At 37.9% G+C, this 18,014-nt stretch overlaps 1 protein-coding gene and 1 pseudogene across 6 annotated transcripts; one reads left to right on the forward strand and one right to left on the reverse strand.

Moving 5' to 3' along the window:
- Positions 1–1,082: 1,082 nt before the first annotated feature.
- LOC127433938 (AP-4 complex accessory subunit RUSC2) lies at positions 1,083–8,854 on the forward strand. Of its 6 annotated transcripts, XM_051686317.1 has the most exons (12): positions 1,083–1,145; positions 1,270–1,393; positions 2,185–3,486; positions 4,151–4,628; positions 4,783–5,577; positions 5,693–5,815; positions 6,519–6,595; positions 6,816–6,990; positions 7,108–7,213; positions 7,291–7,337; positions 7,411–7,954; positions 8,044–8,854. In XM_051686317.1, exons 2-12 carry the CDS (start codon positions 1,376–1,378, stop codon positions 8,195–8,197), a joined length of 3,819 nt encoding a protein of 1,272 aa, XP_051542277.1. In that variant the 5' UTR covers positions 1,083–1,145; positions 1,270–1,375; the 3' UTR covers positions 8,198–8,854. The 6 variants fall into 6 exon arrangements, with proteins under 6 accessions (XP_051542277.1, XP_051542278.1, XP_051542281.1 ...); XM_051686318.1 differs by having other exon boundaries at positions 1,130–1,393; positions 2,066–3,486; XM_051686321.1 differs by having other exon boundaries at positions 1,130–1,393; positions 8,025–8,854.
- Positions 8,855–9,609: 755 nt separating this feature from the next.
- Positions 9,610–17,016, reverse strand: LOC127433940 (protein FAM166B-like; annotated as a pseudogene).
- Positions 17,017–18,014: the final 998 nt, after the last annotated feature.

Genomic DNA, 18,014 nt, shown 5'->3' on the forward strand with positions numbered 1-18,014 from the left:
CTTAGCAGAGACAACTGAAGTTTGGGGCTCCTGTGGATCTTCTACCAAAAGAATAATATATTTCCTATAGTTTATCAGTGTAATGCATTTTGATATGATTATTAAAAAATGGACTCAACTATAGGTTTTGAAGCTGAATTAGCAGCCCAGTATATGTGTTTGTGGAATTTTAACCATTATTCACTATTTTAACATTCAGATATGTAACGTGTTGTAGCGTTGCTGTGTTACTGCATGTTGATAAAGCATTAAAAAAAGCTATGAAAGTTTCTTCCAGATAAATGTACATTTTAATGTAAGCACAAACATGATGTTTCAAGCAGAATTCTCAGTCATTTTAGTAGAGTACCGGTTTTAAGTGAACTTTATATATGCATGCTTCTCATCTATGTCACTTCCTGTTGATATCAGACATACTGAAGTAGTTCTGTGAAGTCTAATGCATTTCTGTGTGCTTTTCCAAATATTCATATTGAGCAATTATTTTCTATTGAAGCCGCATGTAACAGGCAAATATAAAAAGCACAACAGTTGATTTAAAACTTCTTTACTGTTATCAGGGACACATCAGGATGTGTGTTTACACTGCAAATGAGATGTGGTGACATGCGTTTTTGACCACCTCAGAATGTGAGTTTGAGTGATCCAGTCACAAAACATGTAGGTGCCATTTACACCTGCATTTAATGCTGTCCACTTGTGATCAGATCACCTGGAAAATATCTTAATACAGAATGTAAACAGGGTCAGCATCCTTTCTGCTTATTTCGATAAAATTGAATGAAAACAATGACATTTTTAAAAGCCACTGCTGATGCTCAACAGCACCTTGAATATTAAGGCCCTCTAAAAATAGGCTCTCTTGAATATTGTGCTTCTTCCATAATTTTTTCCATGCAAGTGATCTCTATAATTTTAAACATTAGTTTCTTACTGAGTACTATCTCAATTTCCTGTTCCAAGCTCTCTTCTTAGTGTGAGACAGTGTTCAGTTCCCCCCCCATGCTGAGAGCAGAGGCAAATCTGCCATCCCCTCAAATATGATCCCTCAACAACAAAGCACTGAGCATGCTCAGTGGGCTCTGTGATGCTGTTGCTATTGGACAGAGTGGGGCTCAGAACCACTGTACTAGGGGAGAAGAGAGGTAAGAGGAACACATAAGCCATGAGGAGTGCTGAACAGAAAGAAGTGTGACTAAAGAGGAACTAAAAGAAGGACTTCACCCATTTCTTTTCATTTTTTGTTTTTATTTCTTTTCCTTTGCTTAGGTTTGTGCTCAGTGTATATAGAGCATGAGTTTGTGGTCATGTGGCGTGTTTGCTCCAGTTACTGTGCAGACAGAGTGAGAGTGACTGTGTGCTGCCTCTTGGATTGATGGAGCTTCACGGCTGGGTGAGTTGATGCAGTTGCCCTTGCTAACAGCCTGACTGTAGGGTCCTATTTTACTAGTAACTAAGCATACTAATACTAAAATGACAAACAAAATTCTTAGTGTCTTTAAAATAATTGTGTTACTGATCTACACTGCAAAAAAATATTTTCGTTACCTGTATTTTTGTCTTGTTTTCTGATAAAAAAAAAATCTAAACATTCTTAAAACACTTGTACTGACGTTTTATTTATCTTATTTTAGGTGTAAATACAACAAGATTTGGTAGTTTGATACTTCAAGCTAGAAAATTAATTTAATTAAAGAAATATTCTTTGAAAACAAGTAATAATATCTAATGCAAGTATAGATATGTTTACTGGAAAACAAGACAAAAATACTGATTAAGAAAATTATCTTTTCAGGCCAAAATTACAGAAAAATCCTGAAGTGTTCCTGAAGTTTCAAATAATGCTGAAAATTGTAGGGTTAGGTAATAATTAGCTTTATTTAAGAACAACATAAGTCAGTAATAAGTCCCTGTTTTGATCAAGGTTAAATGTGTGTGTCATCGATGGGTTGGTTTGTACTGAAAACACGGTTTTAAAATCAGTATGAATGCCATGATTTTTTATTATGATATTATCATAGCTAGTCCACTAAATGCTTTTTTCTTTTTTTATCCTGTCTTTCAGTAATGAAAAGGCAGATATCTGAGCTTCTGCTGAGCTTTGTATTCACACTGTAGGATCTGTTTATGTCACTTAACAAGCCTGTCTTGCAAGGACTGATGCTTTCATGTGCTGGTGTTTAGAAAATGGATGTCTCTCCAAAGTCAGGAGCGACTCTGATTGTGTGCCACATCTGCCCAATTTATAGCCAGTCTGTTGGGTGGCAACTATATAACTCTGTACAGGCACCCAGACGGCCACATACTCCGAATCTTACCCATAGTATATCCTTACCTGAGAGGGGAGATCTCCCCAGGGAAGCACTCGACTATTGCAGTCTAAGCCACAACTGCATGTCAAGTTCTACAAAAACAGCAGACAGAAATTCCAGAGGATATGAGTCATTCCCAAATCTCCAACGCTTCTTTAGTTTGTCAGAGAACACACCATTAACCAGTCCTCAAAGAATAAAAGAGCCGTCGCACTGCAGAGGTACTCCCAGATGGCAAAACATTTTCATTCCTGAATCTGAGCTGATTGAGGATGAGGAAGATGAAGATTCAGATGGAGACAACTTGCACAAGTACCATGAGGGGTCATCCTTACAACTACAAGGAAAGTTCAATTTGGCGCAAAATATGGCCACAGGATACTCTACCGAATTTTCTGAACCTTTTACCATCAAATCCAAGACTGGTGGTTCTTTGTTCAGCCAGAAGATTTTAAGCTGTGACATGATCCCTTTTAGCAAAGCCAAAGAACATAAAGAACAAGGAAGCAAATCAGATTCATGTTGTCAGGATCGTAGGGATAGCAAAGGAACCCTTATATTAATGGATTGTGATGAGCAAGATTGGGGTGATGAAGACTATAGCAAGCATACTCTTGAGGAACCTGATAATAGGTGTGCTCAAACTGAAAACCTCTTGGATTGTGAATTTTTTGCTCAAAACCCAACAGACTATTTCACTGACTCTTCCTGTAACAGCTCTGATGGAGTATTGGTTAATTTCAGTGCCATCTACAACAAAACCAACAATGCGGTTCCTGCAACTCCACTTAACCTAGATAGTCCTGTTCATGAATCAGGTACAATGTCACAAGATGATTCCAACCCTATACACAGCTGGTCATCTCACAACGTTGATCCAAACTGCAACATCTATCCACTTGACTCTGATGGCTTTTCATCAATGGAAAATGCAGACCTCACCATGTGTCTGCAGAGTCAGGCACGGCTGACAGGTTCCACCCAGAATTACTATAAACTGGTTACGTGTGACCTATCATCCCAGTCTTCACCCAGCCCAGCTTGGTCCTCTTTAACCAGTTTCTCTGAGACTCACAGCCAGGGAAGCTGTTCTCCACACTCTGAATATTTCCTCTTCGGACAGTCAGAGGGAGAGGAAAAGGAGAGGCCAAAGGTTGACCAATGTGAACATCAGGTATTTAATCCATGACCATACCATAGCCTTAGATTAGAATTCAATTAGATCTTAGATTTACATTAGAGATTTACTTTTTTTTTTATTAAGAGACCAATATTTAACATATACTTAACTAAACATGAAATGGCATTTGCAACTCTATTTACAATACTTCCATAAAACATATTTCAGAATAAACAGTATATTCAAAAAGAAAAAAAATATGTACAGTAGTATGGGACATTACATAATCCATTGGGAATTTGACTGGATTGTGAAAAGTTGTCTCAATATGACAGGTGGTTGGAGGGGAGGGGCTGAAAAATAAGAGGACTTGGTGACATCAACTGAAATGGAAAGTAATTTCATAGTTAGAGCGAGTTGTTACATTTTGACAAAGAACTTTTGATGAAATTACATTTTTTTGCATACAAACTTTTTTTTTAGAATAACAAAACCAGGAATGCATATTAAGAAATTAAATAGGGTGGAATTTGATTTTGATGTTTTTAAACAGTCAGTTATATTTGTCTGCATTTATTTATCTAAATCTACTGATATTCAAAATAGTGAAACTGGATCTAGGCTAGATATATTTTCAAAGTAAAAGGTCCTTTGAACTGAAAATGGTTTCAGCATTTTGAAAGTTTTGTCCAATTGACCTGACATGCCCTTTTTCCAGGGTGATGGGCACATTGAGGTGAAGAACACTAGACGAGCAACCAGAGAGCAATCTAAGGGAACAAAAGAGAGAATGGCATATGCAAAAACACATTACTCTGCTACAAGAGTCTCAGAACATGATAGCTGTAATTACATCAAGACTCCTCAGTCTCAAAGCTGGATTGACAGCCAGAAATGCTCTTACTTATCAAAGCAGGGAGCCCTACAAAAGAGCTGTCCCAGCCATTTAGACACAGACTTAGCTTCACCTATATACAGGCAACATGCCACCTCATTTGCAGAAATTGCCCAACGTAAGAAGGTAAATGGAGATTCATCCTCTGTGAAAAACAGCACAGAGGGTCCTTCGGGCTCACACTTCATCCAGAAAGAGGATGCTTCAGACCAAAACACTGTGTCTTTCAACCCTAAACACAATAAAAAGATGACAGAATATTCCCTGAGTGATGACAGTGGTAATCAATCCAATCCAGAGGGTAAGAAACTTATCCAAAATCTAATATTTAGCATTCATTAAACCTCTTTAAAACCAAAGCAAACATCTTGGTTTTGTAGGGTAACCACAAGTACTCCCAATTAAGTACTCCCTGTCTGACAAACTTTGCTAAACTTGTTCTTGTGTCTATATAGGTGCTTGTGCTTCATCAATAGAGGTTGTGCGCTACACAAAAGCACAAAGGCCCGCCTCTCTCCCCATCCAACCTTTTGTACTCCAAGTACCCTCAGGCAAACAACAGAGCAAGGCACTTGGATCCCTTCTTAATCAGTACATTAGCAACAAGTACAGCAAGCCTGGTCCATCCAAAGCTACTTGCAAAAGCAAGGGACATTCACACCATATGCCACCCTCACCTCTTGGGAGTTTCTCTTCAATCCACCTGGCAGCCACCAGCTCAGACTCTTGTTCCACATGCACATCAAGTCCAATTTTGCCCCACGGTCACCCTCAATGTACCCAAACCAGCACACTGTTGGGGCAAATTCACCAAAACCTAGAGTTGATGAACAGAAGTCCACATATGAGCCCAGTGAGAGCAAGAAGTCTTGAAAGCATAGAGCACACAGAGGAGAGTCCAAAGGCCTGCGCAAGGCACACAAACCCAAATCAAAAATATAATTGGACTGGAAAAAAACAAGCTTCTCCTCTGTATAATCTTCCAGACCAGGTGCCCCTTGTTCAGATTACACCAGCTATCAGAAAAGAGCTGTTGGCTACGGTCCCTCAGTATGCCTCAGACCCTTCCCATCAAGATTCCTCCCCTGCCATTTCCTCTGTTACCTCCTTGACTTCTATCACTTCTCTCATCTCTTTACCCAGCACTGAACAAAGATCCTTGTGGCCTTTTGAAGGTGCTTCACAGGTCTGCACCAAGGAAGAACTCGACACCAACGTCCACCATTTCTTTGGGCCAAAGAGGTCACCTTGTGGGTGTCTAGAAATCTCAAGTTATTGTTTCCACTAATTTAGTTAAATTATGTGTATGTCTTGATAATAATGTCACAAATTCAACTTCTGATGTGCACTCCTTCAACCCTGCAGGTGTTATGAGGGAATGTCATCATGTTGACTCCTCCTCCATGGCTGATAGACCCCATGAATTGTTCTGGCTTTCTCCAGAAGCCACTTCAGAAGTTCTCTCACTTGATCTTCTGCACAAGAGAAGTTAGATGCTAAGTATTCAAATTCTGCATACATTTTTACATGACTATTCTCTTAATTTTTTCACCCTACATTTTAACATGAAGATTATTATTCAATTGCCAGTGTGTAATGCTCTGTTATGGTGACTTAGTATAGAAATGTGTTCAAGATTTGCATGGTGACAGACATGTATGTGAACATGGCTATAACATTAATGAGATTTCTCCAGTAACATGTACTGCACAGACATGGCAAATGCAGAAATTAAACAATTCGAAAAAGAGAAGTACAATTCTGTCCACTCAGACTGTCATTTACAAAGGCAGAAATTTTCTGTATGTTCATAGAGAAAAAGATACAGAGTGGATGTCTGAAGCATTGCCTCCGCTTCCCTGAAGGGGAAAATGTGACCTACTTTTAACTCGCACTGCATTGGATTGGTTAAAGCACTCTGCATGTTTGTGAGCACAAATGTGCATACTACTGTCCACAAATGGTCATAAATGACCCACAACTGCAGCACTTAAAATGTAATACAAACATTGTGTAAATATTTATACATGTGTTTATTCCTTAGCAAAGTCATTTGTCAATTTGGATGTTGAGGGGTCCTGAAACCCCGTTGTTAAGTAGAATATGCCATTTCAATTCTACCTTTCTAATCTTCACTCTCACCCACTCACTTTTTCATCTCTTCCACCCATCATTTTCTGTTTTTCTCAAGGAATGTTGAAAGGTGTGAGTTTGGCAGTGGATCTGATAATAGCGCATTTTCGCTCAAGACGAGATCCAGAAGTAAAGGTAGTCCCAAGAGGCAACAAAAATTCATTAATGCTTCTTTATGTAACATGAATATTGGGGTGAAATTTTTGGGAAAAATGTATCACTGAACATAACAGAAATTTTAAATGTAACCCAAGGGTCCTAATTTGACTGGTGGGTGCAATTGTTCTACATTCAGACATGTGGTTTCATTTTCGATATATATGAAGTCTCAATAATATATATCTTTTTTTTTCAGATCAGACTTGAGAACAGTTCACTGTGCACCAGTATCAGCCAACTCGTCCTCAAACAGCTCTGCCCCGCAATCCAGAACATTCTTCAAGATGGTCTGAAAGCCTATAAATTGGACCTGATCATTGGACAGCATCGCAACAAACTATGGAATGTCATAGAGGCCACCGCCCGACCAGGTCTGTGGGAACCAATCAAATTTAATGGAAATTCAAGGTAGAGGTCTTTATTTTGATTATGTCCCAAAGCTCATAAACATTGTAGTTTTAAGATTGACAACATATCTCTCTTCTCAGGCTCATCTACCCGAATGCCTGACAGCTTATTATCTGTGGTAAAGAAATGTTCCCAATTATCAAGTAACAGCATGAGGCTCAATGTCTTCATCATGGATCTGCTAAAGTATGTCAAATGCTGAGCACATGTGTAAAGGTTCTGTTACAACAATTCAATTAGCTAATAAACATATTGCTCTTTAGCTTGCGAGCTCTGGAATTCTGGATACGTCATTTATACACTTGTGTAGGTAAGTAATATTCAGAGAAGATACAATGCATTGGAATGCTTCATTCCTCATTCTATACTCATCTCTTTCCAAGATGCTGTGATGGAACACTATCACCAATGGGGTTTCCTGGCTCTGGCCCAGGGGCCAACGTACAGGCCATTGTTCCAGGAGCTGCTCCTCTTGTTGCAGCCACTCTCCTTGGTGCCATTTGATCTCCATCTGCCATCTGAACCTCACCTTCAAGGTAAGCAGAAGCAAAAACAGAGAGTACCCTTGCCCCATCTGCTTCTTTCCCAGTCAGCTCAGATCCTTCAGATGAGCTTGATCCAGAAGAACCACAAGAGCCCTTTAGGTCAGGGTGACATTTCCAGTAAAAGAGTCACCGATGGGCATTGGCTCAATCAGACACCCACCACAGATTGTGGAATAGCGGTCAGCTGTTCTGAGAGTACACTTAGGGAAGAGGAAGAAGACACCAGAATGGAAAATAGTCAGATGCCAGGATCTTCACCAAGACCTCAGGAAGATAAATCCTTAGGTGAGCTGCATTGGGCCAGGCTCTTTGGCTCTGAAGTTGGAATCGTAGTTGGGTCAGAGAGGGCCCAAAAGAACTTAAGTGGAACTCTGAGAAGTAGGTTAGTAGCTACGAGTCCTCATAACTTTCCATAACTTCACTTTTTTTAATTAAAGTTGTCTTCGTGTCAGAACATTTGTCTTCTTGCAGGCGGCCCTCAGAATGGCTCAAGCTTGGTGTATCAAAAGTGGATCTACTTGCACAGTCAGTGTGGACAGGAAAATGGCCAGAGACTCTTCTCAGTGGGAACCATGACAAAGGCACAGCAAATGAAGAGCATATATTGAATCTAAAAAGCCTGTAAGGATTCTGATTTCAGAAAGAATTTGTAGAAGCACAGTTAATCCATAATAACAAAAAAGCACCTGAATAATATTTAAAGATTAATGTATACTTGCATAGTGAACTGACACACCCTGTACAATCCATTGAAAGTGCACCATCTCTGTTTTTGGATGCTATATACTGTAGAATGGTGCCTTGAAATTATTTCCTAATCAAGATAATTTTTTTAAGATATGTTGGAATATTCACTAACTTTAAGCCATAATGTGATGATAAAGGTTTTTAGATTAAATTTATAACACTTAATCAAGTCATAGTATCTAGAGTATATGATGTGGATGGACATTTTCTGCCAGCACTCAAGCACAAAAATGGAACTGAGGTCCCCAGAAGTCTTTTCCAACCAATCACCGCACTTTACCTGTGTCTCAGGTTATTAGCTGTCAGTGTACTGTAAATACTTTTTACTGTTGTTGAACTTCAGTGGGTTTATAAAAAGCACATATCCTAATGGCCTGTTTCCATTATTTAGGTATTACTCTGCATGATTGCATAAATTACTCATGACAAACAAATTGTTGTTTTTTCTATTACGTACAGTATTTAGTGAATTAGAATTGCCGAATTTATTGTATTTTTGCACAATGACATCTATTAAATATACACCAATCAGCCACAACATTAAAACCACCTGCCTAATATTGTGTAGGTCCCCCTTGTGCCTCCAAAACAGCACCAACACGCATCTCAGCAACTACTCTCACCACAACTGTACAGAGCGGTTATCTGAGTTACCGTAGACTTTGTCAGTTCGAACCAGTCTGGCCATTCTCTGTTGACCTCTCTCATCAACAAGGTGTTTCCAGCTGCAGAACAGCCACTCACTGGATGTTTTTTGTTTTTGGCACCATTCAGAGTAAATTCTAGAGACTTGTGTGTGAAAATCCCAGGAGATCAGCAGTTACAGAAATACTCAAACCAGCCCATCTGGCACCAACAATCATCCATGTGATTATCTAATCAGCCAATCATGTGGCAGCAGTGCAGTGCATAAAATCATGCAGATACAGGTCAGGAGCTTCAGTTAATGTTCACATCAACCATCTGAATAGGGATAAAATGTGATCTCAGTGATTTGGAGCATGGCATGATTGTTTGTGCCAAATGGGCTGGTTTGAGTATTTCTGTAACTGCTGATCTCCTGGGATTTTCACAGACAACAGTCTCTAGAATTTACTCCGAATGGTGCCAAAAACAAAAAACATCCAGTGAGCGGCAGTTCTATGGATGGAAATACTTTGTTGATGAGAGAGGTCAACAAAGAATGGCCAGACTGGTTCGAACTGACAAAGTCTACGGTAACTCAGATAACCGCTCTGTACAATTGTGGTGAGAAGAATATCATCTCAGAATGCTATTCTGAGATGCGTGTTGGTGCTGTTTTGGAGGCACATGGGGGACCTACACAATATTAGGCAGGTGGTTTTAATGTTGTGGCTAATCGGTGTAAGTATTTTCATTTTAAAAAGACGCATGCTGAGTAGATGTATATTTATTACTGTTTCAGCAGCTGGACTAGTTAAGTAGTGGTATTTGTTAATGATGCAGAGCTGTTTTCCCAAGTCTGATCCATGCAGTTTAGTGACAGTCAGATGGACAAGCGCTTTTTAAAGTCGACAGTTTGATTAGGAGTCATTGTTGGGGATATATTTTAAAACGGCAGCAATTTTCCAATTTACTGAAATTAAAGTTGTGCCTAGTGAGATCTTTGTGGAAATAAAACCTTTTTTGAGTTTATATTGGTGTACATATATAGGCCTCTGTCTTTTTTTTTTTTTTTTTTTTTTTTTTTTTTTTAAGTTGAAAGTTTTCTTTCAATTTGCTTACAAATGAAAACCTATCTTGTCAGAGATCACATAAATTATGGGTAGTTGACGCATAATGTGTTCACAGATTTTTTTTTTTTTTATAAACAAGATTTTAGATTACAATTTATGTGAATGTACAGTATAACGGAATGGGTATGTTTTAAGTCCTGTAACTGGTAGCCAAGTTTTTCATCATTATTAATCACCTTTTTGTCTTCATAGTTCATTTTAAATTGTCCTGCGGTGTGACAAATGAACAAATATTTCTTGTAGTTTCTCAATTAATATGGGCAAATAAAAGCTACAGTACATGCATAATAATTATAAACAATTAACTTAAACTAGTTTAAGATAGAGTATAGTATGTCACACCACAGGACATAACTTTACAAATGCATTTCATACCAAATACCCTTATGCACTTTGCATTGATTAGCAAAATAATGAAATTCTCTCCATAATGGAGTAATGATATTGTTACATTTCTTTTTATAATGAATCACTAATTTCCAGCAGTTGGTGAGTTAAACTCACTAAAATTATGATCAATTTAACTTAACAGCTACAACATGTTGCTTGTTAGCTGAGCAAATGCCTTTATTTGCCCTTAGATGTGTTATGTGTAATAACTGTTTCCATTGCTGGGTCTTCAGTTCAGTCTGTTTTTCCCCACTTTTCTTCCTTGTGTACCAGTGAGACCCAAAGCATTATGAGTGAGCTGCCCAAATGTATGACTATATTGAAACCTGTATCCTGGTGACGTAAAATTACAAAACCAAATTTACATTGCCCTGTTACTAAGAAAGAAATCATAATTAGGCAGTTAACATAATTCACTACTATGTTAATCAGACTTTTTGACAAACCTGGTATGTGCCCTGTGTAGGAGGGTAGGAGACCAGACTGGGAGGGGTATATTGTAGTGATCATAGGCAAGCCGTTGGTCTCCTCCTCTGGCAAGTCAAGGGATGTTTGACCTGCCTTCATTTCCTTGCCAAATTGGATCAGTGCCTTGTTGGTGGTGATGGGATATCCAGCCCCGAAGAGGAACCGGACTTTGGGGACCTATCCAGTAAAACCTGCACATACACAGGTCAAAATAGCAAACACAATGGTGCAAAAGTCTGAGCAAGCTGCAAATGTTATAGAGACACTGAGCTATGAGTAAGTCATGTCTCTGATTGGGCCATACAGTAAACATTTAAGGTACAGTAAGGTAGTTCTTGCTTAAGCCCAGCTCTGGCTAACCTGAGATGAAATACTTATGTATGCTGCTATCCTCCATTAGGTACGGAGAGCCTTGTGGCTTCCAGGGGTCCGGGGCCTCATACGGTGCAGGATCTTTAGATATTGCTATCGGAGGGGTGTTCAAACTTCTTGGCTACAACAAAGGACAAATGTAAGCTTGAGTAGCTAATAAATGAAGCTAAAGCCAGTGTACTTACAGTAATAGCATCTTTATCTTCTTGTGGATTTTTAACAGCTTGTTGCCACACAACGGTATGATAATTGCCTAAAATCTTGTCCTGGTTGAAAAGCCTGTTTAGTATTTATTTTCATTTACAGGGCCAGTGACACTCGATCTGTTTGATATGGGATATTTTGCATGTATAATTAAACAGGGTGACCTTACACAGGAGAGCTGTGAAAGAGAAATAAACTGAGTGTGACAGCTCACTTTGAAGTCTGGGACACTATTGTTGACAGCAGGAGGCAGGTCAGCAGAAGCTGTAAGAAACCTCCTCTTTTGTTTCTGGTTGAATTCTAATAGCGCCTCTCAACATGTTTCTGCATATGTTTTGCAGAAGTAGTTTTGACCCAATGGTACAAAACCTGGGAGGACAACACATAGAAATGGTGCATGGTAACAGTTCTACAAACCAGACACAAAGTTAAGTTGAATGTATTTTAAAACAAGGATTAAACTGCACAACATTAGTTACAAATATGCACAAAGGAGAACTGCATTCGTGGAACCACCAAACTGCACATATAAAAAAAATAAATCCTAAATAAACCTCCACCTCCTCTGCTAATACAATATGTATGGGATGATCTACAGTCAGCCAGACACTATAGTCAGTTATAACATAGCTCTCTGGAATACCTGATTCGAATTGGTCAATCATGACATTCTGCGCTTGTCTCATGCAACTGATTTTCAGCATAACTGTGCTAGTTTCATGTCTCTAATATCACTCCACCATCCCTGTCTTCTCACATAATAAAATAACTTCAACTCAAGACCCTAATCCAAGACCATCACCCTTTCGGGGTATATTTTGCGATAATGACCGGTTAACTGTACATATCTTTATTACATGGCTACTTACCAAAGAAATAAATGTACATGAAATATTTATCTGAGATATAATTGTTTTACTATGTGATAAGAAAGAGACCACAGAGCAGAATCAGAATCAGAATGAGCTTTATTGCCAAGTATGCTTACACATACAAGGAATTTGTCTTGGTGACAGGAGCTTCCAGTACACAACAATACAAAAACAGCAGCAAGACATATATAATAATCAAAAATAAAACTAATTATACACATACGTACAGACACACACATACATACATACACACATACGCATGGGAAGTGCAAATCTAATACAATCTGTTATGTACAGTGCAAATGTTTGACCAGCGCACCGGCTCGTCTCCCTCGCCTGCGTCTCTTGAACAGCAGAGCTGCGCCTCCAACTAAAATGTCTAGCAAAACGTCTGAATATTCGAAAACCGGGAAAAGATTGTCTGGTACATGCTGTCGAATGTTCAGCAGTTCGTCTCTGTTAAAACTGACTGGAAAAAGATGACTAAACACAGGACAAACAAACAAAAACAACAAAAGAACTGAGGAGCTCAATCACCATCATGATGATCGAGCAGCCACGGGCCGTGCATTTTAAGTCTAGGCCTTCAGTGTGATTCATGCCATTAAGAAAACACAGTTTCACAGTGAATAAGACACTGTATGCCTATCATACATTACGTGGCAGTCAACTAATAATACCAACTGACATTTAAAAACACGTCCACACGCGAAAGCCAGAAATTGAAATGACACTTAATGCTCAAGGAAGCCTAATTTTAATTAAAAAATAAATAAAATTAATTTTAATTATAAAAATTCTGTTTGTGAAATGAACGTCTCCCGAACAGACATTCAAAAATCATAATTTTTCATATGAATCTACCAAGGAGATTTATAATACCTGGAAAAATATATCTAATAATATTTGCGATTTAAATGTTGCTTGCAATACATTTCAATTTCGTCAGGGTACACGGTAATGCTGCGTTCCATTCAAGTTGGATGTGGGATATTCCTACTTGATATCTCCGACCATAAATGCATTCCATTCCCCGATATTCGGAAGATGATGTTTAAGGAAACAAAACTGCAGTGCTCCCGTTAGCTTAGCAGGTGTTTTACTCTCATAAGAGATGTCTCCTAGCAACACAACTGTTAAACAATGCTGCAGCGCTACATTTGTGCTTCAGGTGTATGATTATCAAAAGAGATTATAATGTTTTGTTCAGCTGTTTCTGCAGCAGGAGTTTGTTAATCAAGCTTTAATATCATGTAATGTGGAAACAAACTCATTTATCGATATTACTTAATAAAGTGAATGTTTATCGCTTACTTTGTATATCTCCCTGAGTGTCGACATGTTTGTGTGACAGCATGCCCCTGCATCTCAGCGAAATCAGAGTTGAGAATTTCTGCACGAGCCTACAAGTTGTAATTTTCACTTCAAGATGCATTCCATTGCACTTTTCCTAGTAGGAAGTTGTAAAATCTGACTTTCCGAGTTGAATGGAACGCAGCATTACTTTTCAAAACTTGATCCAACACTGAATGCTCAAGCAGCCTAATTTACACTTAAAATCCAGATGTTGCTATAACAATGCAAAAAGCACTTACCAATTTACATGAAGTGAAAATCAGTCCTCCTTTCCTGTTTAATAAATTAAGCATAATCACACAGTCATGCAGAACATCTCGTGTTTTTAAATCCATAAGGATCTCTTTCTCAATGGCGATAGCGGCAGTGATGACGATCTCGCGCTCTTCACTTTCAAATTACGTACATCACTTAAAGCGTGACTGCGTCACTCAAGGCCAGCTAGAAGGCCTCAACCGGGACATATCCTAAAGATCACACCCACCAAGAACAAATAAATCAATCTGATTGGCTGATGAATCTGACAATCTGACTTTAGTTGCTCATTCATTTGCACTGTTGAGGGATTCTGTAGAAATTCTGAAGGCCTGAGGGGGTGGAGCACAGACTCACACGCTGTTTCGGATTCGGGCATGTGATTTGTGAAACAGTTGTCACATTTTGCTTGAAAGCATCAAGGAATAAATTCTGACTGGATAAACGTTTAGTTTTCCTCTATTTGTTTCTAGATTAATTAAGAGTGGAAAGTGATTAAAAATACATTGGCAAAAAGGTGATTGAGAATGAAAGGATGAAAAATATTTATTTATTAGGCATGTTAGGCCCGCAGAGAAGGCTTTGCTGGCCCTGTGAATTCGCCACTGCCACAGAGTGACACAAGAGACATTAAACCCCACAGAGCTATATAGAAAACAGGTTTTCAGGGGCAATGGTCAATTAAACAGTTTAGCGGTCATTATAAAAAAATATTAGAACTGGTGAGTGGTACAATTGACCAATCAGAATAAGCTATCCCAGAGAGCCATATCAAACAGTATACAGTACATATTTTATGTAATTCATATTCAGTAATTATTTCAAACACCCAAGGTAATCATAACCTGTGTATCCTGGTATCATTTTCTCCAGGTTCCTTCTCCCGTCAAGTCGGCTACTCAAGATCTTGTCACGTATCCCAGTGTCATTCTTTGTGGATGGGAAGTGGCCGGTATGGAGCACAAGCCTCTGTGAGCGGGACACCTCGGGAGAAGTCAGGAGCTTTGCTGTTAACCGACCATATGACTGGCCCATATGATACTTCAGCTGAGGACAATACCCTGCATACCTGAACACATGTCAACAGATGTTATTAAAAAATTATTAAATAAAACTATCCTGCAAAGGCAAAATGCAGTTACTACACATTACGACACAACTGCTTTAACCGAAGTTTCAGTTTCAGTGTGTGGTGTTGTTACTGCATTTTGGCTTTATAGGTTAGTATAGACATACTGTTTATAGTCTGTATATTTGTATACTGTATACAGTTTACAGTATATTTGTGAACTGTCAGACAGACAGACAGATAGATACGTAGATAGATAGACAGATAGACAGATACGTAGATAGACAGACAGACAGATAGATAAATCGACAGATAGATAGATAGCGATAGACAGACAGCCATGAGTGATAGCTGGGATTAAATAGGCTTGCTTTAAGGGTGCATAGCTTGAAGTTAAATTTAGAAAGGATTTTGTGAAACTACCTACAGTAAACTATCCATCAAAAGCATGCACCTTTTTCAGTTTGATTAGAATACGAACCATGGTTGTGGAATACGTTTAATAATTCAGATAAATATTAAAGGAATATTCCGGGTTCAATGCAAGTTAAGATAAATCGACAGCATTTGTGGCATAACGTTGATAACTACAAAAATGTATTTCGACTCGTTCCTCATTTTCTTTAAAAAAAAAAAGCAAAAACGGAGGTTACAGTGAAACACAATGGAAGTCAATGGAGCCAATTTTTCGAGGGTTTTAAACACAGAAATGTGAATCTTCTAATTTTATAAAAGCACTTGTATTAATTCTTCTGTTAAAACTCATGTATTATTTGAGCTGTAAAGTTGTTTAAATATAATTTTTTACGGTCGCTTTAGGGTTTGTTGACATTATATCATCATGGCAAAGAAGTTGTAAAATTGGCTATAACTTTACACAGAAAAGGTAAATAAGTGATTTTATCACACTTAAATCATGTTTACACTCATATATATCCTTTATGTCTGGTGGCTATTTTTTTGAAACAGTATTTTAATGTTCAAAAATTGGCCTCCATTTACTTCCATTGTAAGTGTCTTACTGTAACCCAGATTTGTGCTTTTTTTTTTTTTTTTTAAATCAACATTATACCACAAATGCTGTCGGTTGAGCTTAACTTTTTGGTATTGAACCCGAAATATTCCTTTATCCAACAACTTACAGACTTACCCTGGGATGTACTGCGGGTCAGATGTCACCAGCACTTTACTGAATTTCGGTGGGAACTGCTCCATGTCCTGCTAGCTGGATCTTTTAAAGCCTGCATAAGTTTACAGCACACTGTAAATGTTGTGGCGGTTGCTAGTGAACATGCAGAGGAGTGTCCATGTGCAATTATTCTGTCAGGGAACACGTAATCAAGTCATGTATGGTCTTCCCTAGACTAGTCATCCCTATTGATCACTAGTCAAAAAATAAAATAATAGACTCATATTAAATATGATTGTGCTTTAGAAAGTTAGAATTAAGAAAATTATATTCCAATTTGTTTCATAATTGGAAATAAATTCAGCCATTGATTCTTTAACACAAACTGGTAATTAGGATAGGTCTGTGACTGATATAAAAATTCAGGGTTGTTGCTGCATTTGGCTGGACTGTTTACCTGTTGACGATGATGACATACTGTATGACAAGTCAGTTGTGATGCTGCAGCCTCTTGTGGTTAGCAGCAGATATGCATTCACTTCACACAGCAATTCTTTCGAAAGGATATTGAACTCCATAAGATGGACAGATATTTAGTTTACTGCTGAGATACTCAGAATTATGTCATGTTACTATCTGTGACCAAAAAAAATTATAACTGAGCCAGAGAACAACAATGTGAGAGAAACAACAACAACATTTCATGCTTGTTTAAAGGCTACTGTAGGCTTAAATAGGCACAAGCATAAAATATGCTAATCGAAATATGGTTTTAACCTTTACTAAATGAAGCATAATAACCAGAAAACAGAACAGAATATTAGCCTAAAATACATTTGCGTTCTGGTAGCTATAAAGGATATGTTTTCACTAAGTAATTATAGGAATAAAATTTTCCTCAGCTTTGCAGTTTGAATCTGACATTTTTTTTTTTTTTTTTAGTATTATTTAAAATTCTAAAGAATTTACTTTGTGTTAACCTTGCAGTGATATGTGAAGATAAATATTTATTGATTATATGATATATGTCATATTTAGTGAAGTAACAATTAAATTATGTGCAATAATTGTAGGCCTACCTATAGTATCACAATGCCGTAATATCTTAAACTTTGTCACATAGATTAGTGTCATAATTTCATAATCACATTTAATTGAATATCTTCATAGGAATTTACATAGCCTATACGTATTCCTCATAGAGATACTGTCTGTTTAACGTTTGACACTTATGTGTAGTGTGTGTTTTTTCTCTAATGAAGCAATGGCCTGTTTTCATTTTTCCTACAAAGAGAGGAATGCTGATGTTATCAATGAACAGGAATGTGTATTCCACGGTGTGGATCAGACCAGAAGACTCTGCATAGTTGTGAAATGAAAGTTTCACCAAGAAAAATTGCTCCATGTGCCTTTCCTCTGGGCTTAAAGGAAAAGTTCACACAAAAAAATAATTTACTCACCCTTTTGCCATCCCAGATGTGTATGACTTTCTTTTTTCTGCGGAACACAAACAAAGATTTATAGAAGAATATTTCAGCTCTGTAGGTCCATACAATGTAAGTGGATGGGTAAAAAACTTTGAAGCTCCAAAAAGCACATAAAGGCAGTATAAAAGTAATCCATATTACTCCATATGGTTAAATTCATATCTTATGAAGTGATATGATAGGTGTGGGTGAGTAACAGATCAATATTTAAATAATTTTTTACTAGAAATCTCCACTTTCAATCTTTTGTTTTTGCTGATTCGCATTCTTTGTGCATATTGCCTACTGGGAAGGGTGGAGAATTTATAGTAAAAAAAAAGGACTTAAATACTGATC

This window comes from Myxocyprinus asiaticus, chromosome 43 (genome assembly GCF_019703515.2).
Source record: "Myxocyprinus asiaticus isolate MX2 ecotype Aquarium Trade chromosome 43, UBuf_Myxa_2, whole genome shotgun sequence".
In the NCBI taxonomy this organism is placed as follows: Eukaryota; Metazoa; Chordata; class Actinopteri; order Cypriniformes; family Catostomidae; genus Myxocyprinus; species Myxocyprinus asiaticus.

What these genes read in the sequence shown, in the direction of transcription:
- LOC127433938 (XM_051686317.1), top strand. An exon ending in TGATCTTCTGCACAAGAGAA is followed by an intron (nt 5,816 to 6,518) that starts GTTAGATGCTAA and finishes GTTTTTCTCAAG; the next exon opens with GAATGTTGAAAGGTGTGAGT. An exon ending in GACGAGATCCAGAAGTAAAG is followed by an intron (nt 6,596 to 6,815) that starts GTAGTCCCAAGA and finishes TTTTTTTTTCAG; the next exon opens with ATCAGACTTGAGAACAGTTC.